At 42.6% G+C, this 24771-nt stretch overlaps 1 protein-coding gene across 3 annotated transcripts in view; it reads right to left on the reverse strand.

Annotated features, from left to right (window-relative positions):
* YTHDC2 (YTH N6-methyladenosine RNA binding protein C2) overlaps positions 1 to 24771 on the reverse strand; it is a 274280-nt gene that overhangs the window by 72290 nt on the left and 177219 nt on the right. For all 3 annotated transcript variants that reach the window (XM_077462267.1, XM_077462265.1, XM_077462266.1), the window contains 8 exons: positions 24525 to 24612; positions 21461 to 21541; positions 18660 to 18742; positions 12492 to 12597; positions 12276 to 12395; positions 3172 to 3444; positions 2518 to 2644; positions 2032 to 2237 (listed from right to left, as the gene is read on the reverse strand). In XM_077462267.1, the coding sequence (XP_077318393.1) occupies positions 2032 to 2237; positions 2518 to 2644; positions 3172 to 3444; positions 12276 to 12395; positions 12492 to 12597; positions 18660 to 18742; positions 21461 to 21541; positions 24525 to 24612 (1084 nt within the window). The remainder of the gene's footprint in view (positions 1 to 2031; positions 2238 to 2517; positions 2645 to 3171; positions 3445 to 12275; positions 12396 to 12491; positions 12598 to 18659; positions 18743 to 21460; positions 21542 to 24524; positions 24613 to 24771) is intronic.

The raw sequence follows: 24771 nt of genomic DNA on the forward strand, positions 1-24771 counted from the left end.
CCAAATATTTTATTTTTGGACTTATACTGGACATAAATGCGTCTTCATGCGATTATTGGCTGAAAATACTTCTGATCCCTAGTTGCTTCTGTATATATGCTGCGTCATTATACGATTACTGGTTGAATTATTTATGACCCTTAGCTGTCTTGATCGGTAGTTGTTTTTTGCACATTAATTTTTTGCACATTTCTTTGCACATGTTTGCACAGTCCACTTCAAATTAGCACATCGCTGAACATAAGCAACAACTTCAACATTTTTGTACACTTAACTGAAAGTTTACATGTTTTTAGCATTTACCTATAATAGGCTGACACGTATAAGATAATTTAATACCCACTTTGGTTTCAACTTTAATTTTAATTTTAATTATGATGGAACACGACAATTAACTCCACATTTGATCACAGAAAATCTTTTAAATAACAAACACCAGGTTTGGATGATAGGTTAATTCATCACTTCACTTAAAGGGTTTAGCGCCACATCATGAATTTAAACATATGAGCGAGTATTAGGTGAGGGCAGCAGAGACAGAGCCAGCAGAAAGGACTAAAGAAAACAAACAGTCTCATGAGTTTTAGGTAGGCTCTAATCCAAGTGTAGGTGGCTGATCCTCTGGGTCTAAGAGGCCAGGTACACAGTTTACAAGCAATGCAACGTATTTATTGGCGTATAACACGCACCCCAAGTTTAGGAGGGAAGTTTAAAGGAAAAAAACTTACATCTAAATGCCCATCAATAAAGCCTTATCACTGTCCATCTGCAGCCTTGTCCATGTCATTTTCAGCCTTGTCATGCAGCCTTGTCAGGGTCATTTGCAGCCTTATCAGTGTCTATTTCAGCTTGGCCATTTAAAAATGTCGCCGCCAAGATACAGAGCCGGATGTCCTGCTTTCGACCGCAAGCCTCCCACAGGCTCACAATCAGCAGGGGGGGGGGGGGGGGGGAGGTCGACGTATAACACGCACCCACGATTTTCCCCTGATTTTAAGGAGGAAAGGGTGCGTGTTATACGCTGATAAATACGGTAGATGGTAAGAGCCAATTGGGAAGGAATAGCTATAAAAAAATAAAATAATAAAAAAAGGTCTGATTGCTTAAAAAAGCCTGGAGAAAAACACGAGAGAAAAAACAAGCTAAGAGCTAAAATCCAGGGTGTCCACTAATATATGCCACCTAAGGGCACATTCACACTATGTGCAGTTACCTGCATTATTACTCATGGTAAAACACCTGTAGTTGCAATGACATACAAAAAAAACAATTGTTTTCTGTGTATCACGTTCAGACCAGAATGCAGTGTTTTACTGTGTTCGAGAGCTGTGCAATATGTATGCATGTTTGCATAACCAAGTGATTCTGCACAGAAGGGCTGGCCTGCAGCAGTAGATCTGCTATAGGGCATCCTTAAGTGGATAACATCTCATGGCTCTTGATGGCCCTGCATGTCAGCACACAATAAGCACAAGGAAGCTGTGTGATGTGAAAAAGATCGTAACTCACAACCCCTGTCGCACAGCACTGCAGCACCACCAAACACCACACACCAGGTTCAGTTTAAACAGTCTTTTTTTTTTTCTTTTTCCTTAAACCCTATGATTAAGTTCTTGTTGGATGAAATATATCAATGAGTGAGGATTGTAGGTAGAATGTTATGTGGTGATTACAAGAATCCTCCACATGGCATGGTTTAAAACTGAACCTGGTATATGACTTTTGCTTCATATGGTTTGGTGGACTATGAGGGCCTGCACCAGAGGTGGGAAGGGAATATCCAAGCAAGAGATTTAGAAAAAAAAAAAATGGCAGGTGTGCTGTATAGCAAAGCTGTGTGAATGTCTGAAGTGGATTAACAGAAATACAAATCTTTTGGCAAATAAAACAGCTCTCTTAAATTAATTTAATCTTGAATTCAGTTTCAACAGCAAAGGGCCAGTGTACCTAGATGTGTAACATGGTATTAGTTGTATTACAGTGAAAGTATAAATGTTTGCTAAAACTGTCCATTCCCATGAAAAAGTTTACCTTTTTATACTGTGGCTGACTGAGAACTGAAGTAGGGTGGAGTCGTACACGTTTTTCCTTGGGTCCTGTGAGCATCATATTCTCTCTGTCCACGTGTATTAAGTTTGGGTACATCCCAGCCACTAGAGCAGCCTTTACCACTGCCCAGTTCTCCGAGTTTGTATTTACATCTCTGATGTCTCCTCCTCCACGAGCTCTGACAAACCCTGAACAGAAGCATACTCAATGAAATGACAAAACAAGGTAAGACTAATCACCAAATTTGTATGTATTGCTTGACAGATTTTGGCTAGGCTCGAGCGCCCTCTCTTTCTTGTGTTTCCACTATGTTGTTGACACAACCCGCAAACCCCAAGCCTGAGAGGGCAGCAAGGTGTGGTGCACTTGTATCTAGAGCCAAGATACGGATGTGTAGGAAGATTTTGTTAGAACACCATACTCATACTCAGGTGGTGTACTGTTTACTTTGCATTGTCTGACACTCACCTGAAGCCCTGAGCTGCCCCAGCAACTGTGTTCTCATTCCAATAATAATTTCCATGGTAGCCTGAGACAGGTAATTCTTCTCGCAGAAGGCTCGTTCCCACCCATCACTACGTGCTTTCTGCCATGCCTGCAAGATATGCATATACAGTAGATATTATATACTCTTAACTTGTAAGCTCTCACCAGCAGGGCCCTCCGATTCATTGTGTATTGAATTGTACTCCAACTGGATGTCTGCCCTAATGTAAAGCTCTGCGCAAACTGTTGCCGCTATATAAATTCTGTATAATAGTAATAATAGTACTAATAATATACTCTATGCCTTATCAGATGAGAAGGGATTAATTCTTAGCATGTGTTACAAAATGGAATTAACTTAATTGTCATTCAACTCCATTACCCCTATTATGAACCATATGATCCCTCATCTAGTGCCACCTTGACCTCAGGACATACAACAGTGCAAATTTCATTTTTGTGTATAACACAAAGTATTAATCAGAAGTGTGAGTGTGATCAGCCAGAAGACATTAAAACTACTATCCAAGCATTAAAAAGGTTCCCAACACATCTACATGGAACCCAAAATAAAGTTAATGTTACTCAAAGGAACATTTTCATTCACTTTATGTTCTGTTCTGGACGTAACCATACCTGAAAAGCCCTGAGTAAAGCCATATGATCACTGAATGTGTCTGCTGTATATCGTTTTCTGCACAACATAGCAGCACGTTTCTGCGCAGCCTGGGCTGGTAAGACAAATGGATCTCGATATGCTAAAGTGCAGGCAATGGTAAGGATGGGGTCTAAGCACTTCAGCACCACAGCACACAGCACCATTTTGCCAAGGTGAGGTTCTACTGGCAAATCAGCCAAGTGATATCCAAGTTCTGTCAAGTCTTCCCATGTGTCCATTGCATCAATTGTCTTAAAAACAAAAGCAACACAATCAGTATATTCAAACAAATCATATAGTTAAATTATGCAGATAGAATACTGAATTCAGAAAGTTGATATATATATATATATATATATATATATATATATATAGATATATATATATATCTATATCTATATTCATATTCTTAGTCTTTTATCCAACATGTACAACTGTTCTACAATACATTTCAAGGCCATTTTTTGTGTTCTCAAAATACAGCCTTTAAAAAATGAAAAGGTATTTAGGAAGTGAATTCAGAGCGAATTTCAAGACTAAAGCCTCATGCACATGATTGGACTTTGCACAAACTTTCCTGTGGACTTTTTTACAAAGGGCGTTGGCTGTAAATTTGCATTGCATACACACGATCTGACTTTTTAGGCAACAAACACGAATGTAGTGCAGTTTCAACTTACTGACGACACTTCAAAAGAGGACGTTCAATTACACCAGTGCCACCTTTGGTAAATTTCTGTATTGTCTGATCATTTGCATTGGTTCTGAGCATGCGTGTTTGTACTTTGTACAAGAGTCGGATGGTTTTATGTACACACGATCTGACTTTGCTCCATCGGACTTATGTAGTCAAAAAGTTTGTCCGTTCGCACAGCCAACAAAAGTCAGATGAAAAGCGAAAAAGTTTGTCCGATGGAGCATACACACGGTCAGATGATGCTCCAAAACAGCTAAATTGCATGTTTGTTGCCAAAAAGTCAGATCGTGTGTACGGGTCTATACATAGGAAACATCAGCAACTAGTTCACTAAAAAGTAATCGTGCATTGTGCAAACCCGCCCACCATTCCCCACTCTAGTATTAGGTCCAATGCAGAGCTATACAATGTAAAAAGAATGGTAACACCTCCTTCTACACTAATAAATAGAGACTCTCCAGGTATTGGCGACAATGGAAAGGCAAGGCGCTGTGAAAAAGTTTAAGGGCTCATCTACAGCAGGATGTACTACATTGAAGTATGTTGTGGCGCACTGTTAAAAATGAACAGGCCGCATAAATGTGTAATACATGCTGCATTTTTTCAGTGCATAACATGGCAGCACACATCTTTTGTTGAGGTGCAATGCAGTCTGTTGCAGTGTCAATGCATTAGGGTCAAATTTACTGGCGCATTACTGCAACAAACAGGTGTGGATGGGATTTAAATGTTTGTGAATAACGTACAGTAGACAACTGCACATAGCATAGCCCAGAGTTTCTCAAATCCAGTTCTGAACATGCCCCAATAGGTCTTGTTTTCAGGATTTCCCTCAGATGAAACGGCAGTGGCAATTACTAGTGCAGTGGAACTGATCAAATCACCTGTGCAAAATAATGGTAAGCTTGAAAACATGACCTGTTGGAGCGCCTTGAGTTGAAAAACACTGGCATAGCCTTTTTTATTCTTCTGATTTACTACTTTTTTTCAGAATTAGGCAAAAAACTGATACGTATATTAATTAGCAAGGATCTCCATGTAGGAAGGTAGCCCCTGAAATGTGAGGGTTAAAGTTTAACTAAAACCAAACCTTTATTTTTTTTTCAATTTTGGATAGAGGGATTAGATCATGTGTCGATTTTTGTTGCTGTCTTTGTTCCCGTTTTGTGCCGTTTACCATTATCGCTCAAAGTAAAAGCAAAAGAAAATCCCAAATTTTGGGTTGTCCCTAGAAAAGTAAGAGGGGAAATCTTCCATAGGGGATACTAGTTTTGGTGAAATGGGGGTACCTAAGAAATTCCCTTAATCTGCAGGGATTTCCTCTCACTTCCCATTTGGCTATAAGCCAGAAAATTAAGTGAAATCTCCACAATAGGACAATGATGACTATAACAAATTAGACAGGGGTTATTAGCCCTTCCTTGCTCCATCCAAAATGAAAAAAAAATTTTTTTTGCCTATAGTTCTACATTTAAAGAAGCATAGCTGTACAGAGTTTAGTCACTGCTGTAACTTTACTTGTGAGATGATATTTTTAGATAAAATTTACCTTTTTACTTCAAGAAATGAAAGGGCTATTCCACCAAAATGCATATTTCAGTTGTAAGCAGTTGCTGGACAGTAAATTATAAATTTCTTAGATTCCTTGCATTTTTTCATTTATAATATGAGGAAAGCAATAGGTGGAGTGGAAACATCTGTATTTTGAGATACTGCATTATTGATACTGGCACATTTGCAGTAGCTTTCAGCTCTATTAAAACCAGATGCTATGACAGAAGGGTAAGGGTCACAAACTGATATAGTAGTGTTTGGAAAAAATAGGTTTTATTAAAGCAGAACTCCGGGCAAAAACTTTTTTCCATGTCGTCGTTGATCTCTTACCTTTACCAACTATGCCACCCATCATCTTCTGAGCTCTATGGTTCTTCTGTAAAAGCTTGATAATTTTTCAGAACAGTCGTTAATCTCCAATGACTTCCTGTTTGTAAGACCACTGGCTGCTATTCCTGCTGTACCCTCAGCCAGCGGTCTTGTCACAGCCCATTTGAAGTCCTATCTACAGCAAGCAGGGATGTACTTCCGTCCCTTTTGCTGTAGTAGGCGGAAGGGTATGACACACCCCAATCTGTACTGCCCATGGAGGTATGTGTCCTCCTCCTCTCTACCAGCACGCCAGTCACCGCCCCTCCCCTCACCCCGCTGGCGGGAGCTTACCCAATACCCTGTCACTGCAGCACACGGGTTTGGTAGGAGACACCGGCTGGATGACAGAGCCAAAATCTCCGGCTGTGACATGTTTTGTATGTGAAAACACTGATCGGCTAAAGTCCCGCCTCCTGGACCAGTGTGCTGTCTATTACAATGCCGGTCAAAGAGGCGGGACTTTTCGCCGATCAGTGTTTTCACATACAAAACCTGTCACAGCCGGTGTATCCCAACAATCCCTGCTGCACTTCTGGGCACAGATAGGTGGCACTGATGAGGCTGCACTTATAGGCATGATAAGCTGCACAGATGAGGCTGCACAGATGAGGCTGCACAAATAAGCAGTGGACACCGTCCTCTGCTTTACTGATACCGTCCACTGCCAAATATCTATAGGAGGGGTTTCCACAATACCTGCAAAACTGGTATTGTGGTAATATTGAAGTCTATTGAGATTTTCATACTGGAGGATTCCACCATTATTGTGGTATTGATTAGCAAGTTATCGCTACAATTTTATGTTGTTTACTCATGCCAACATTTACATGTGCCACATGTTTCTGTTTTATGGCTAGGGATGTTCTCACATACACCATACAAGCACCGATTGCTATTAGAAAGATCTCAAAGCTACAGCAAGAGGAGGAATATTTCTAATACTGAATTACAGCAGAGTACAGTGGGTAAAAAATAGGATTTTTGTACTCACTGTAAAATCCCTTTCTCTGAAGTTCATTGACAGACACAGCTCCTTTAAATCTTGACCTTAGGGTTTGATACAGGTACTATCACCCCGCGCAGCAGCAGGTCCTGTACTGCCCCGAACAGGGCTTCCCAACAAGCAGGAAGCAGATGAAGGTTGGAGGGAAAGAATATATTTGGTGGACAACAATGACACTATCTTGTATCCTGATGAAACCAGTTTGCAGACCCATTGGTCGGACAGTAGGGAGGTCCACTGAGCTGCAAACTCCTAAAGGCGACCCCCCACCCGAGTGAGTCGGGCGGGGGCAAACCTTCATGCAGTAATATTTTTGCTCAGAGACTTGCCTGGCTTGCGAAATCAGGGATGTTTTTGTCCTTCAACCGGTGCCTTGTAGGACTGGGAACGCTTACCTGCCGACCCGGGCGGGCGAAAAAGCCGTTTGAGCGGAAAAAGAAAGCCCTTGCCTACGGCGTAGCTCCTTACCCATTCTGGACTGCGGGAGCAATGTGCTCTTCCAACCGGTAACATTTTTAATAATGTCATCCAGCGAGGCTCCAAATAGCCTCTCACCTTGCAAGGGCAAATCCGCAAGTGCTTTTTTAGATGCCTGGTCTGCAGACCAGCATTGTAGCCAAATCAGGCACCGTAGCACCACTGCTGATAGTGATGATCTAGAGAGCAGGGGAACCGTATCCAGAGTCGAATCACAGACATACTTAAGGCCATGCACCAACTGGTCTGCCAGTACTATGCAGACAAGGGGAGACTGTTGCACCGTAAATTGGAGACGCAACAACTTTGCCCATTCAATAAGCATCTGCGACACCAAGGCCATGGCCAGCACAGGTCGCAACCCTGCAACCGTAAACATGGACTGGGCCACTGCTTCGGCGCTCCTGTCAGCAGGGCCCTTGAAGGCAGGAGTCCCTTCAACCAGAATCGTAGTTACTTTATTCAACCTGGATACGGGGGGGGGGGGGGGGGGTCAATGACCGGAGGAGACAACTTTTTCAGATTCAACTTCTGCAGATGTCCCTGCTGTATCCTGTATCTTCAGGGTATCCCACACCACTGTGATAAGTACTCCTACTAGCGCTTTTTCCTGCACTAACCCAGACACAGAGTCATTCTCACTGTCCGAAGGTCCTGGTTTGCATCCTCTGACACATCAGAACAGGGGCCTTATGTCACCGCGGGGCCCGAGTCTGAATCAGAGCTTTCACCAGAAGACGCCGCTTCCACCCTGGCCACAAAGGTCTCCAGGACCTCTGACAAAGCGTCCATAGGCACCGCAATTTGTGCAGGTGAGCCGGTTGCAATAGCAGGGATGTCTGGGGACGAAGTGCTGACCCTCACTCGCCTGCCACAACTCAGGGACTGAAGGTAAGGTAAAGGTTGTAAAGTTTTCAAAGAACCCAAAGTGGAAGCCGGAGCCTTGCTTCAGCTGCTCTGGAAGACCACTTTGTGTTCTCAGAGCATTGGCTTTTAATCCCCTCAGATGTGAACCCGATTGCAGTGCTGTGTGTGCTTAAGAATGTAGAGTCTGAACACGGCACCGTCTGTAAGCCAAGCCCCTTGCCCGATCCTCCCCCCTACTTCCTCAATGAATTCTTTCAGCCTCGTGTGTGTGTGCATGAACAGCTTTGTGACACAGGCAGGAGAAGGAGAGGAGGCTGCAGCCACCATGCGGCGTGTCTCCCCTCTGCAGGAGGTGGTTTACAAACTCTTGCAAGTACATCTCTGTACTAAAAAACGTCAACCCACCCCCCACGGGGGGGGGGGGGGGGGGGCGGGAGCGCAGGCGGACAGGGGTACTTTAGCATATTAACAGCTATTTATCACACTAAATACCACTGTTACCAATGTACTGCATCTAGTACCTCTTCACCCTGGCACTCCATTTCCCCATTGGGGAGAGGAGAGCCCCCCTCCAGCTGCTGGGGGACATGCTTATTGAGCACAGAATCAACAGGGTATATACATCTTTTACTCCCTCTAGAGGAGTTTTTAAGGCATTACAACATTATAATTTAAAGGAAAGTCAAAGGTAGTTCCTATGCTTTAATCCTACCTTTTCCTCACTGCAGGATACTGATGTAAACAGGCAGATCCAAACTGCACCCATCACAGCGGGCAGCGTAGTTAAACCTTCAAAGACCAGGTCCCTTTTAATAGGGTTTCTACTCCTCTGGACCCATATAGAACCCCTCAGGACAACTTTACGTAATGTAACAAGACCAAAAAGGGTCCTGGTTCCTAGGGTCCAGCTCTCAAAGAGAAGCTTATAGGCAAAACCTCATTCTTCTATGCGAGGCCCGGGTACCACCCTGTGGCCGCAGTGGTGTGGATGGATCCGGTTGTGGAGGCATTTTAAATCCAGCATGGATCCTTCCTGGAGCTTCTCAGAGCACATCTTCACTCGTGACCAACACCTTAGACACTGGCAAAAAAACAGAGGTACTCCTGGAAAGAGGAGGGGTTATATAGGGGAGTCAAATTCCTGTATTGGGTATACCAGTGTCAATACCTGAAGGTGGCCCATAACCCATTAATTACTTAAGGCTCTGTGTCCCAGGATGTACGATAAAGAAAAAGCCTTTAATAATGACTCCAATTTCTTTTCAACAGGGTATTACGAGCCCTGTGTGTTATCCATCGGACAAGTTAAGATTTTGTTTAAGGAAGAGACTGCTGGATCTACGGCCGGCATGCTCCACTTCTTAAACTTTTCATCCATGGGATATAAAAGGGAAAACCTCTTAGGAGGAACAAAAATCCTGTCAGGATGTTCCCAATCAGCATACACCGCCTGTTCCAACAGTGGGTGTAAGGAGAAAGCCTGTGTGGCCTGAAGAGGCCTCAGGGAACCCAAAGAGGACTGGGGGGCTCATTAACCTCTGCAAGAGGCAACTTAAAGGCTGAACGAACCATCTCAGTAAGAGTCTGGATCAAAAGCCTCTGTGACTGAGAGGCAGACACCAACTGGAGATCTTGTCCAGATTGCTCAGAAGCACTCATCCACCAGGCCTTCCACAGACTCCTGAGCTTTTAGCTCTTCCCCATCCTCGACCCATTCCTGCACCAAATTAGGAGGCTCAGGGAAGGGGGATCTGTCACACTTCTCGCCACCCTGTGGGATAGAGGCAATCATGCCAGCAATCCTGTGCTCTAACCTGGCTAGGGCCGAGGTCAGTTCATCCCTGATGATAAAGGATGAAGCAGCAGAATTGACTGTAGGCACAATCCCAGACAGGCGCAGCAGCTTCGATTGCCCGGAAGCCTCTGGTCTTTCAGGGGATACAACACTAGGGAAACGACTAGGTTCACCTAGAGCTGCTGATGACATAGGTGTGCCCTTCCCTGTAGTGTTAGTCCCACGCCTCTTTTTTTGAAGACATTTACTAGCCACAAAGAGAGAGTACCTGGGTGTAGTATTACCACACCTCAAAAGGAATACCCTTTAATAGGGTTCACCAAGCACCTACGCAAAAATCCTGCTAAGCGCCTTAGCCTGCCAAGCAACACCTATGACCCGGCTAAGGAGACATGAACGACTGCAAATGCCTGGTTCAGAGCCTGTTCTGTGTCCCACAGCTGCCTTCTGGAAGCACTGCATGCTTGGCATACACATTTTAAATAAGTTGGCTGTGCGCCAGGTCGTTATGCGCATGTGTGCGCACGCAAGTGTGTGGTGCCGGCAAACAGGCGCAGCTGTATTTTCATATGACATGAATCTCCGTGTGCCCAGATTAGGCTACAGCTCTATGGCGAAGCCATGTGCGCCATGGCCACCAAACTGCTGCGCTCTTGCGAATGCACATGTGCCATAGAGAACCAAGGCGAAATGGCGCACCGTAGTGCGACGTCATACAGATAAACAGCCAGACAAGTAAAAAAAAAAAAAAAAAAAAAAAGTACACTTTGCAAACACCCACAGCTAGCCCAAAAAATCCCCCGTAGGGTCCCCACACACAGGTGCCCAGCCTCTAGCTAGCTTGACTGATTGGTACAATCACTGGGACACCCCACAGTAAGTAAATAAGGGGGTTTCACTTACCCGTCCAGGCGCATGGCAGCTTAGAAACCAAGAGCCCAATCTTTACCCATCATGGTGGGTTCCTGTCACTTGAGGACCTTGAAGGACCGAGTAACCTTTTCATGTTTAGGGTCCACTCCGTTGGACCTGTGTAGCACCCTGCAGGGATGCCTTTGCGTTGTGGTGTCCAGGATTCCATTTGGCAGGGTCCAGTGCCCGGAGGTCGCATTACATGTAAACTTGCAGGATCTTGTGTCTTCATTGACAGGCTCGGGTACCATTTATCTAAGCATATAAAGCCTGCGTCAAATGGATCCGATCGGTCAATCCCTGGATTCATTTAAGAACCGTTTTTGGCACTAGAGACCTGCAGCTCAGAGAGCTTAAAGCAGAGTTCCATTTTTTTTTAAAGTCAGCAGTGGCCTTGCGGCTTCACTTCCTGGTTCCCTACTGAGCATGTGTGACTGGTGCTATCCCACTGGTCCCTGCTGTTTTCTGGGACCCGTGCGTCTTCCAGAAAACAGCAGGGGTGAAGGGGGGGGCGGGGGGTTGGGGTGAAGTGGCGTAGATACTAGCGAGTGGCTCGGGTATCTATGCCTGGAAGTGGGAACAAAATACCTTTACTAGACAGGTAACTGCTCCCCCCTGAAAGGTGCCAAATGTAACACCGGAGAGGGGGGGTGGAACCGGAAAAGCGGAAGTTCCATTTTTGTGTGGAACTCCGCTTTAAACAAATGTGGCCATCCACCTTGCAGGCACTGGTAAAAAACTGATGTACTTCCTGTATGGGAGGGGTTATATAGGGGATCACTTCCTGTCTAAGACTTTGACTACCAGTGTCCATTCACCTAGAGATGGCGTATAACCCAGTAGGTAATTAATATAATAGCCTAACTCTGTGTCCCATGATGTAAGAAAAATAAATATATCATTATTGGCATGTGTCTACAGTTCAGTAATGATTACATAAAGCAAGTAAGGGCAATATGTTTATCTTCTGTTGTGGCTGGAGGGGGAGAGCACAAACATGCTCTGCATTTATAAGGCAGTAACCTACCTATCCTGCTGTGTTACTAAGTAGTATGGCTCGCTGGCTGCAGAATGAGAGGCGAAATTTATGCTGAAGTGGGCTTGTTCACATTTAACATGTACAGGCCTAGTGTACCCTCCCACATTCACTGAAATTCACAAAGCATGATAGGAAGTTTGATTATAGTGTAGAAAGAGAGGAAAGGATATGATGTAATTACTGTTCTAACAGCTCGCCCTTGGCAGAATACATGCCGCATTTTTTGAATTACAGAGAGCACTTCCCGAAAATTCCATTAGACTTTTCTCTTTTACTAATAGGGGATTTTTTTTACCGATCCCGGAGTTCTGCTTTTAGCAATCATGGACATAAGTAGCACCTAGAAAGTGAATTTATAACGCTTACCTTTAGCATCTGAACGGCATTTCGTACAACTAAGGCTGGTGGTGGCTCTGGTGCCTTCATTAGAAAATCCGCAATAGGACAATTAATAGGGGCTAGTAATTTTGAATGCAAGCAAAGCTCCTGCAAGGGAAACAAAATATTAGGTCAAAAGTATCTAGACAAAAAATACATTCTGCTTATTAATTTGTAAACTATCATAAACAACATAGTCCTTACATGAAGAGGCATTCGCAATAGTTCTGGTGTCTGAAACTCCAACATATTTTGAAAACGGAGCTTGCTGAACAGGCGGAAACAGATTCCAGGTCTGCAGCGGCCAGCCCTGGAAAATAACAAAGAAGCACATGTCAAAAGAGGTTTCCCTTCCGCCCCAATTTCCCAACGTAAAGGCAAACTAGACCAATGGGAACAATAGCACTGTGGTCAATAGTGATAAAATAGCAATGTAATGCTGTATATTAAAAACACAAAATTACAGAAAAATCATAAGCAAGCCCCTAGTATATTCTCCTCTTTTACCTGGTAAAGCAGTAGTAAGGGCATAAACAAAAACAGGCCTAGAACCAATGTCCCTAAATGGCCTCCAAGAAATGGATTTTAAGGTACAATCATGGGAATTTTGACTTGACTGCAAATTCCATATGTTGGAGTAGAGGACATGGGTGATATGCCGCTACTTTCAAGTGACAAAATTGGCAAATCGTTTCAGTAAATAGCCCCTACAGTTTATCCATATAACCCCACCAAAGAGTCTCCAGTTCAGTCAGAAAACAATAAGATCACAGAAAAAAAGCGGAGGGACCCATGTCCTGTAATAAATGGGATTTACAGGCAAGTCAAATTTATCTTAATCGCATAGTACAAGACACAGGAACCTTTCTCTTGGAAGCATGGGACCATCCACCGAGCAAAAAAACATGCTTTAATTTGAAAATATGAACAGGGTTCAATGGTGGCATTTTTTTTTTTTTTTTTTTTTTTTAGATTAGGGTCTCAAGGAAACAAAACCAGCTTGCCAGATATTGAATTCTCCTGTAGTACAGGAAAAAAAAAAAAAAAGGAGGGCTTCCAAGGGTGAGGCTAACCCAGTTCTAGAGAAATCTAGCCATATATCAAGGTGGCCCTCAGGATCAAAAAGGGGATCTGCTTGGGCAACAGTATTCAAAAATGCCCCAAAGGGATACAGAAGGTTGCCATAGGTGACAAAAATAGGATTTTTATAACAGTTTACCTGCAAAATCCTTTTCTTGGAGTACATCATGGGACACAGAGCCATAGTATTAACTATGAGTATATAGGCACCTAAAGGTGATGGACACTGGCACACCCAAGACAGGAAGTTCACTCCCCATATAACCCCCTCCTCCTACCAGGAGTACCTCAGTTTTTGTAGCAAAGCAAGATACACAAATCCCAAAGAGGGGAGGGACCTCTGTGTCCCCTGATGTACTCCAAGAAAAGTATTTTACAGGTAAGCTGTTATACAAATCCTATTTTCTTTATTGTACATCACGGGACACAGAGTCATAGTATTAACTATATGGGACGTCCCATAGCAATGCTATTTGAGGGGAGGGAGGAAGACACAACCCACAGGGCACCCACAGACTTGATAACCTATACTGCAGCCTGCAGCCCACTGCACCCAAAGGTGATATCCTCAGCTTTTTACATCCACCTGATAAAACCTGGTGAATGTATGTACTTTAGACCAAGTTGCAGCCTTACAGATCTGAGTCATGGAGGCCTGGTGATTCACTGCTCAAGAAGCACTAACTGTTCTGGTAGAGTGCGCCATGACTTGAAAAGGCGGAATCTTACCTTTTAAACCATAAGCCTGAGACTGCTGGATCTACGGCCGGATCTGCTGGAACTTGTCGAATCCAGTTGAAAATAGTGGATTTTGACGCTGCCTGTCCTTTTCTAGGACCTTCTGGCAGCACAAAGACAATATCAGGCTTCCGGATCTGAGCAGTCATCTCTATATAGACCTTGACAGCTCTCACTATATCAAGACAATGTAGTGACCTCTCTTCCCTAGAACATGGTTTTGGAAAAAATGGTAGGATAATATTTTGGTTCAGGTGAAACCCAGACCACTTTAGGCAGAAAACTTGGAGGACGCAACACGACCCTGTCCTCGTGAATAATCAAATATGGCTCTTTACAATAAAGAGCAGCCAATTCAAAAATCCTCCTTGCTGAGGATATAGCAACCAAGAACACCAACTTCCTTGTCAGGACTAAGGGAGTATGCTGTATTGGTTCAAAGAGCTGTTTTTGCAACACTGACAAAACCAAGCTCAAGTCCCAAGGGTTCAAAGGGGATCTAACTGGCGGAATAAGCCACATCACCCCTTGCATAAAAACCTGGACCAAAGAATGCGAAGCAAACGGTCTTTGAAATAAGACCAATAAAGCCGAGACTTGGCCCTTAATAGTACTCAAGGCCAGCTTTATCTCTACTCCCAATTGTAGAAAGGCAAGAATTCTGCCTATGCTATACTTCCGAGGGTGCTAATCCTTGGACTCACACCAGGAAACAAAAGCCCTCCCGACTCTACAATATATGATTCTGGAAGCTGGCTTCCTTACATTAATAAAGGTAGAGACAACTGATCCGGATAGCCCACATTTCTTCAGAATGTGGGTTTCAATAGCTAAGCCATTAAATTTAGAGTGTGTATTGGCAGGATGGAATATCGGCCCCTGTGAGAGTAGGTCTGGACGTAGTGGAAGAGACCATGGATCTCCCACCACCATCTTTAGGATTTTTGCATACCAGGACCTTCTGGGCCATGCTGGGGGCTACAAGAATTACCCGCTTTCTTTTCAGTTTGATCCTACAAAGAAGTCGTGGCAGCAACTGAATAGGAGGGAATGCATAAATCAGTGAGAACTGATCCCACGGGGCCACCAATGCATCCGTTCCGCATGCGAGTAGATCCCTTGTCCTGGACACAAAGTTAACCAACTTCATGTTGAACCTGGATGTCTGGAGTACCCCATTTCTGGCAAACGGCCAGAAAAAATGTGGGGGTGAAGGGACCATTCCCCCGGGAGCAACTGCTGGCAGCTCAAGTAGTCCGCCTGCCAATTCTCTACTCCTGGAATGAAAACTGCCGACAGGCACGGAACATTCCTTCCCGCCCCAGTTAGAATATGGTTCACCTTGGTGCCCCTTTGGTGATTGATATAAGCCACAGCTGTGGCATTGTCGGATTGGATGCGGACAGGAAAACCCTGTAACCTGAATGTCCATGCCTTCAGAGCCAGCCATGCTGCCGAATCTCTAGAATGTTGATGGGAAAAGTTCTTTCGGTTCTTGACCACTGTCCCTGGACAGTCGTCTTTTCTAATACTGCTCCTCAACCGAAAATGCTGGCATCTGTCGTTACCACTTTCCAGATAACTGGTCTGAAGGACTTTCTGGGTTACCAACCGAGACTCTGGAACACACTTGGGGACAGCCGCATTGGCAAATCAAGAACTTGAACTGTTTTGTTCCAAGCAGACAGGATACTGTTTTGCAACAGTCTTGAATGGAACTGGGCATAGGGAACCACTTTGAACCACTTTGAATGAAGCCCCCACCATTCCTAACAACCTCATGCAAAAGCAAATGGAGGAATCTTTTTGACCTGACCATCCGTACCAGCTCTCAAGGCATTGATCTTTGCCTCAAGCAAGAACACCTTTTTCTGGGCTGTGTCTATAATCAGACCCAAGTACTCCAGCCTTTTTAGTGGTTTTAAGGAAAGACTTCTCTAGGTTGAGAATACAACCTAGATTTTTCAATTATTTGGTTGTAATGTGCACGCTTTGCTCCAAACGGGCCACCGACTGGTCTATTAGCAATAGATCGTCCAGGTATGCCAGGATTGTTATGCCCTTAGTCTGGCTAGAAGTGGAGCCAGAACCTTTGTAAATACCCGGGGGGCTGTAGCCAGCCCGAAGGTAAGGCTACAAACAGAAACCTTTGGTGAGCGGTAGAGCTGCACAACTAATCATCAAGAATCGTTATGCGATCTTAACTAAAGTGTTTCACAATTCTTTCTATGCAAAGAATTCTCTCTGCTCTTCTGAAGCCGCAGCCATCAAAAGCAAGGAAAAGAAAAACTGGGCAGTCTGCCAAGAATCAAAACATTATTTATCAGTTGAACTTAAGTATAAACATTGTAACAATTTGTCAATGAAATAGACTGTGTGTAAGGCCCCTTTCACACGGACGATCCGTTCAGGTCCGCATGGCAGTTTTTTAGGCAGACCTGAACGGACACTCCATAGAGGTCTAAGGAGGGATGGATGTCAGCGGTGACATGTCCGCTGACATCTGACCCGCTCCGATCCGAAAAAGCGTGACGGAGGAAAAACTTATTTTTCCATCCATCTGCAGATCGGATAGGTGACAATGGACTATACGGTCCGTCTTCATCCAATCCTCCATAGGGGAGAGCGGCGCTCTGACATAACCGTCCCTGCACAGTGTGCAGAGATAGACCTGTCATCTTCCTGCTCAGGGGGGATTGATAGAGTGATCCGTATGAAGGAACCCTAAGTGAAAAAAGTTTAGCCACTTAAACATTAAACCTTTTTCTGACATTTGTTGGTTTCAAGTTAAAAAAAAAAAAAAATTTCTAGAAAATTACTTAGAACCCCCAGACATATATATTTTTCTGATAAGTATCATGTGCTATGAGGAGCTGGTCATGTCTCAAAGACAGGAAGCCTTCCTGAAGAAAGGGGAGGGGGTCCAAATACAGCACAGCTCCAGATTCCAAAATATTATAAGGGCTGGGGCAAAAGCAGGCAGGATAGGAAGAAGCCGGAAAGACTGAGGAAGGTGCAGGGTCTTGGGCTGACAAACAGGGAAAGTGAGCGGGAGATACTCAAGTGGGCACCAGAGCCTGAGGACTAAAACGTGGGGCTCAGTGCACCTGAGTAATAGGAAAGAAAGCCAATGACCCTCCAGAATGCATAATCAGCCCCTCAAAGAAGTGGGAGTGAACCTTCCTGCAAAGTGATTAGTAGACGTCTACTTTGGAGTAATATAGGTTTGGCAAGAGGACCTGAGAGCACCTGCTGCAGAAGTAGATGTTGGAGAAGATTAAGATTCATCAGATGTCTCCCCTGAACTTCTATGTTCAGGTCACAGCATGCTCTCGCCTCTCATGACATTATTGAACAGTGTCCAGTGCAGGGTGAAAGAGATGACATCCCTCCAAGGACAACCGAGTCAGATGCTCTATAGATATGTCACCAGCATTCCAGCAGCACAATCATCAGGCTCATGCAGAAAATGCATTTTAGCTTGTAACAAGCTATTACAAATGAAGTATGAAGACATTTGTTACAAATAATCTTTAAAATGAAATTACACCCATGTTGAGGAGAAGTCCCTTTGGAAGGCACAATCCAATACTGGCACAGTTTGAATGATAAAGTTCCAGATTAAGGTCACAAGGGGCAGAACCTAACTCGAAGTGATTCTAACTGCCTGCTTGTAGAATCTTTAATAAGTACACTTGCTACACAACTACATTGGTTCTTAAGAGAGATATACACCCCCGCTCAAAGGCAGGTCCTGGGAACTCATAGATAATTGCTCTAGGTGAAGGGATCCGGGTGCAAGCCACAGCATGCAGATAATGAGTAAGCTAACCAGCTATGAGTAAGCACTAGCCTTGGTGCGAAATGCGCCAACTGTTAGCATCTTTCGCTGTGATGTCATTTGCTGTGTCCTAAATATTATTTGAATAAAGCATAGTTTTAGCATTGGAGTGCGGCCATCCAGAGTTCTGTCATTATCTACATTGGTTCTTACTTAGGTTGCAAACTGGCTGACCAACAGTGGAAATGGTACACATTTAAGAAATTCTCCCTCAAAGGGATGTCATCGGCTGCATGCAAACTGAATATCTCCTAAAACGTACATGTTTAGGAGATATTCATTTTACCTACAGGTAAGCCTTATTATAAGCTTACTTGTAAGTAAAAATTTAACATAAGGGTATACAACCACTTTAAGAAATGCATGCGCATAATTTCACAGAGAACTTTCGATAAATCTTTTTTTACATTACACTATACTTCGAACCGCCCCGCCTTAACCAATGTAGGTGAATTGTTGATATAAATTACATTTTTTAAATATATGTATAACATAACAGACTTCTAAGGTTGAAGAGGAACTGGGCGTCTACACGTTGGCTCTCCTTTGCTGCATTCTTCTACTTCCTGGATTGATGCAGCCCAAAGCAGGAGAGGGACAGCTAACGGAGAGGTTGAGATCTCAGCCTTTACATTAAAATTAATACTTAACAAATGGAAGCCCTGGACTCCAAATACACTTTAATGCAAAAGCAGAATTTAAAAAGAGGTTACCTTCCTTTCCTTTGAAGAGCACTAGCTTTGGAAATCCAAACCATCTTTAGCATTGTGACATGGTTGAGAGCATCAAAAGATTTCTGCAAGAATGGAACAAACACTCAGGCTTTGGATGCAGGGGAATTGCTCTCATAGAATTACTCCTTAACATAGGAATGCAAACTAAGCAACAAGCACAAGCCACTAATGCTGGCTGAATATAATACAGCAAATGTTACCAGATATGGAGCTCTCTGTTCCCCTGCAGTCATACAGCTCACCAAGAGTGAATTTTTTGTAGCAAAAATTAATGCACAACTACAGCTTTTCTTTCCTGTAACACGTGCAGACATGCAAAGCAGATTTATATCCAATTGGCGGCTAGAACGATCTATTTCATGAGGTGAGATATATATATATATATATATATATATATATATATATATATATATATATATATATTTTTTTTTTTATTATTATTCTGCATTCCTATTAGATCAAGGATTGTCTAGGGACAACTTTTCAATGGTTTTCAACTACCAAGGGTTAAAGTCAAATAAATTACTGTAAGGGGTAAAAAAAAAAAAAAAAAATTTGGGCTTACTTGTATTATTCCTTATATTAGAGTACAGAACAGGATGGAAGGCTTGTATTCATACACCATGGGTTATATGCTGGCTACCTTCAGGTGACTGTACACCATCAAAAAACTGTGCTAAGGCCACACCCAGTGCACGCTAATGTAACCCCACCCACTCCATCAGTGCAAGCAATAAGATGTGACCCACAGGAAACAGAAGGGAGGGTCCGGTGTCCTGCACTATTGTCCAAGATAAGGAATTTACAGGTAAGTCAATATCTTATCGTAATCAGAAAGGTTACAGGGCTGAAAATCAAAAAGTGCAACCTGCAGATCAGGGTGAGGCAGTGTATTACAGAATTTTAAACAGTAGATACTTATTTTTCATGTTTTACATAGCTATACCTGCTTGAAGTGATCTAGCAGGACTTAATTTTCTGACTAAAGTTCCACTTTAACCACTGTTTGATCTGTAGATTCCATGATGCTGCAGATGTGATCCTATATGACACCAGCTGTTTAATGGTAGAGAGTAGAGAGCCAACACACTAGTAACAGTTATAATTCAAGGCATGCCTTAAATATAACTTTTAAACCAGAAGCAGACAGACATGCAACTACCTGCCTGTTTGCAGTGTCTTTCGACATGCGCAGCTCAGTTTATAGAGGCTGGCCTGATCTTTGTGTGGTGGAATGACAGCCTCCTGTGCAGGAGTGACATCATCCCGCTTCAATTAATAAAGATGCTGGTGCTTGCGAGGATAAGGACCATTGGAGGAAAGAGTATAAACTTTATTTTCCCTTTAAATTGGTGGGTTTATTAAATTTTAAAGTGGAACTTTAGTCAGAAAATGAAATCCTGCTAGACCACTTCAGGCCGGTCCCTTTTGCAGGTATAGCAAAGGTATGTATAGTTATGTAAAACATTAAAAACAAGTGTCTATACTGTTTAAAATCCAGTAATGCACTGTCTCACTCTGCTCTGCACATGCTCAGTTGCTCTCTAATTTTAGGCACTGATGGGTTTGTAGAGGCCGATCTGTCGACAGCCATAAAGTGGAATTAAACCCTCCTATCCTTTACAGCCAAGCTTCTGTTTGATCTGCAACTGCCAAGGCGTTGCACATGTGATCAATTCTAACACCAGCTATTTGATGGTTTGACAGTTTGGTTTATGACACAAGCAAATGTGACAGTTAGCAATCCCGTCATTTTAGGAATGTAACAAAACCGTTAAATTGATAGATTTAATTTTTCTGCTTTATGATTTACTGCAACTCAGGGGCTCTGGGCTTCAGCAAAATGGCAGCCTCCAGCAAGAAGAAACGGGAGCAATGCTGGAGGCAATTTACAGCACACAACAATTTTGGTTGCATAATTATTAATGTGATATGTATGTTCCTTACTAAAGAACATTATTTTTGTTATCAAGTTATGTGTAAAGGTCCTCTTTAAGTATCTTTATTTTAACCACGTGACTGTAAATTTCAAATCCTATTGGACTAAAAATAACACACTTTTTTTTTTAATAAACATACTTTTTTTTAAAAAGGTACTAGTTTATAAATACAACATTGACTATTTTCAACCACTTAAAGACCTGGCCTTTTTCTGACACATCTCACATAAATGTGAAAAATCTAAAATTTTTTGCTAGAAAATTACCTAGAACCCCCATACATTTATTTATTTTTTTAAATTAGAGGCCCTAGAGAATATAACGGTGGGTGTTGCAATTTTTTAAGTCAACCAGTATTTGCCCAGCAGCTTTTCAAATGCATTTTTGGGAGGGATTCACTTTATTGAATTCTAATGCACAATACTCAATTGTTTTGTATAATATAAAAGATGAGGTTACTCCGAGTAGATAGATATCAAACACGTTGCAGTTTAATTTAATTATATTATTCATAGACACTTTAAAAGCCTTTACAGGTTACCACATTAGATAAACACTGAAGGTCTGGGGCTAGAATTCTTGCTCTCAATCCGTTGAGATATCTCAAGGGGGGACAGGGGAGCTTTTAAAAAAAAAATATATATTTTTACACTGTACCTTTAAAAAATATTTCTCACACATTTATTGTTATCACAAGGAATGTAAACATCCCTTGTAATAGCAATAGGCAGTGACAGGTCCTCTTTACTTTACTGCCATTGAACCTTCGGAAAATTCCAAGATCAGATACCATTTCAAAAGCATGCAGATGCAGTGTAGTGTAGTTCCTCATTAACTTACCTCTTTCACTTTCCCAGAATCTATGACAAATACGACATCATTAACAGTGATACTGGTTTCTGCTATATTAGTGGAAAGTATCTGTAAAATGCAAGACAGTGATTTGTATTAAGGGACAGTTTAATTGTTTTAGAGCAAAATGTTTTTTTTATTATTTATAATACATTTTCACTAATAGGAGAATCTTGTACTATGTTAGCTATCATCCAAAAGTAGCACTTACACTCATTTGTCTCCTTCAACCGGGCCGCAGCTAATTACGTAATCAGCTTGGCTCCCTCCTCCTCCTTCCACACCTGTAGGAGAGCGCAGCGGTGCCTTGCGCATGCACAGTAGGCACACGGCGTGAAGCCGCAATGCTTCACTGTCTGGTTCCCTTACCTGCAATGGCAGCAGCAGCACCCGACAGCTGATGGAAACATCAGCTATGGTGCCGACATCGCTGGAATCCAGGGCAGGGAAAGTGTTCTATTAACAAGTCAGTAGCTGCTGGCTTTTCATTTTTTCAGGGGTGGGCAGACCTTATGCTTTAAGTCATTAACCACATCCCCACATCCAGTCCAGGCCCATTCAGGCACTCCTCTCCTATACGTAAAAATTATCGTTTTGCTAGAAAACTACTCAGAACCCCTAAAGACACACACATATATCTCTCCATCTATCTCTCCATCTATCCCTCCATCTATCCCTCCATCTATCCCTCCATCTATCCCTCCATCTATCCCTCCATCTATCCCTCCATCTATCTCTCCATCTATCTCTCCATCTATCTCTCCATCTATCTCTCCATCTATCTCTCCATCTATCTCTCCATCTATCTCTCTATATAAATTAAATTTTTTTATTATTTTGGCAAAGACCCTAGAGAATAGAATGGCGGTCATTGCAACTTTTTTTTGTCACACGGTATCTGCGCAGCAAATATTCAAACGCTCCCTCCCCCCCCCCCCCCATGGATAAAAAAAAAACACAAGTTTTTCAGTTTTTTTGTATAATTTGAAAGATGATGTTACCTCAAGTAAATAGATACCCAACATGTCATGCTTTAAAATTGAGCACAATAGTGGAATGGTGGCAAACTTCAGTACTTAAAAATCTCCATAGGAGACTCTTTAAAAATGTTTACAGGTTACCCGTTTAGAGTTCCAGAGAAGGAATTAGGCTAGAATTATTGCTCTCACTCTAACGTTTGCAACGATACCTCACATGTGTGGTTTGAATGCCGTTTACAAATGCAGTCACGATGTGCTTGTGCGTGTGAGCACGCGGTGATGGGGGGGTGCTTTAATTTTTTTTTTTTTACACCATCCCTTTAGATTATTTTTTGGATCACTTATGTAAACATCCCTTTAGGAATTGTGCATGACAGGTCTTCTTTACATACAAGACCCCACATCTCTCCTCTATACTGGAAAGCCTGAGATGGAAAAAAATAAATAAAAAAAAAAGAGAGAAAAACGATCTCAGCCTTTCCAGCTCAAAACATGGCAGTGTTTACAATTGGCAAGACTGGAAGTGATGTCAAAACATCACACCCAGCCTCCGAAGGTCATAGAGATGGGCCAAGGGATCATCTGGTCCTCAGTCAGCTCTATGGTAAACGGCCACAGCCGGCCGATTCAGTGTCCGGTTTGCAGATTCCCAGAAGTTATGATTGTTTTTACATTGCAGAGAAGTGTTGGTAGAAAAAAAAAAAAAAAAAAGATATCTGAATGATGCCTGCAGCTGCAGGCATCATTCAAATATCTCCACTCAAATTCCAAAAAATTCCCCAAAAAAATCCAAAAAATAAAAAAAGCAGAGGCGATCACATACCACCAAAAGAAAGCTTGTTTGAGTACAATGTCTCATGACCACGCAATAGTCAGTTAAAGCAATGCAGTGCCGAATTGCAAAAAGTGTTCTGATCAGGAAGGGGGTAAATTCTTCCGAGGCTGAAGTGGTTAATTAAAGTAAATGAATACATTAAGAGTAAAACATTTTGGCTTTAGAATCACTTTAACTTGGCCAAAAAGGCAATTACCTGAACTCTAAATTTTGAGCTTTACTTTTTATTTCATAAGTCCTCCATTTTACAAATACATATTTAAAGTGGAACTTGCCTTTTTTTAAAAATAAAAAAAATAAGGAAGGCCTTTTATCAGCTTCTATCTCCAGTTAAACGTTAAAAAAATTAAACAAAGCTGCCTGGTTGCCACACAGCTGCTCTAAATTCTGGGTGCTTCAGTCATAGTAAATGCCCTTCACTGCCTCTTCTGCAAAAAAAGTTTACCTTTTTAGTTGCAAAACGGACAAACCCAGAAAAAAAAATGGGCGAAAATGTTGGCAACAGCGAGGAAGGCTCACAGCTTTATTGCTGGAGGGGAAACAAGTATAGTGGATTGTGGTTTCAAAGAGTATTTTTGGTTTTCTTATGAGAGAGCAGAAGCAGTTTTCTTTCTGACTCACTCAGTTAAAGCGGAACTTCACCCTGAAAGGAAAGTTCTGCTTTAACATTTCCTCCCCCTCCATCCTCTGACACTTTTAGAGGTGTGTTCTTTTGCAGAGCGGGTACATAGTCTTAGCAGGTAACCGCTCCCACTGATAACGTAGGTGATAAGTTCTCGCCCCCACCCCCGAAAAATCTTCTGAGACATTTCGCAGGTCCCAGAAAATTGTGGGTCCATTTATAAAGAGCAGTGGGACTTGCGCATGCTCCGTGGGAAGCCGGTGTGAAGACACAGAGTCACAGCCGGCTTACCTTAGTAGACATGATGGCACACTGAAAACCAGGAACGGACCAGCCCAGGTGAGCACAGCGCTGGATCCCTGAACAGGTAGGTGTCTTTTTAAAGCAATCAGCTCCAGTATTTGAATTGTTTTTCTTTTTTTTTTTTTCTTTTAAGGCTGGAGAGCCTCTTGAAAGCTGTAAAAAATAGTGACTGAGCTATTTTCTGCAACAGGCTTTTATCACTAAAGCAGCTACAGTCAGTCAATCTGTTAAACACATGAAAAGAAGCCTACAATATGATAAAGAAAGAAAAATATTCAAAATACTACACCTCTCCTTCAATAAAACACTTACAATTTTCCGAATTCCAGCTGGAGGAGTCTTCAAGACTTTCTTCTGATCAGATGTCTGCATGTTTGAGTGCAGCATGAACACCTGGAACCTTTAACAGTTCAGAAAAAGAGCATAATTATGGTTCTCCAATAGCTTCAACATCAAACGTGTTATTTACTGAAGCTTTCATGTCCACCTGTAACTGCTACTATTTCCTACAAGTGCTCAATAAAATTAACCACAATTAACCATGTTCATATACATAACA

The sequence above is a fragment of the Lithobates pipiens genome, unplaced genomic scaffold (genome assembly GCF_037356315.1).
Source record: "Lithobates pipiens isolate NorthernLeopardFrog02 unplaced genomic scaffold, aLitPip1_a1.2 Scaffold_3, whole genome shotgun sequence".
Taxonomy (NCBI): Eukaryota; Metazoa; Chordata; class Amphibia; order Anura; family Ranidae; genus Lithobates; species Lithobates pipiens.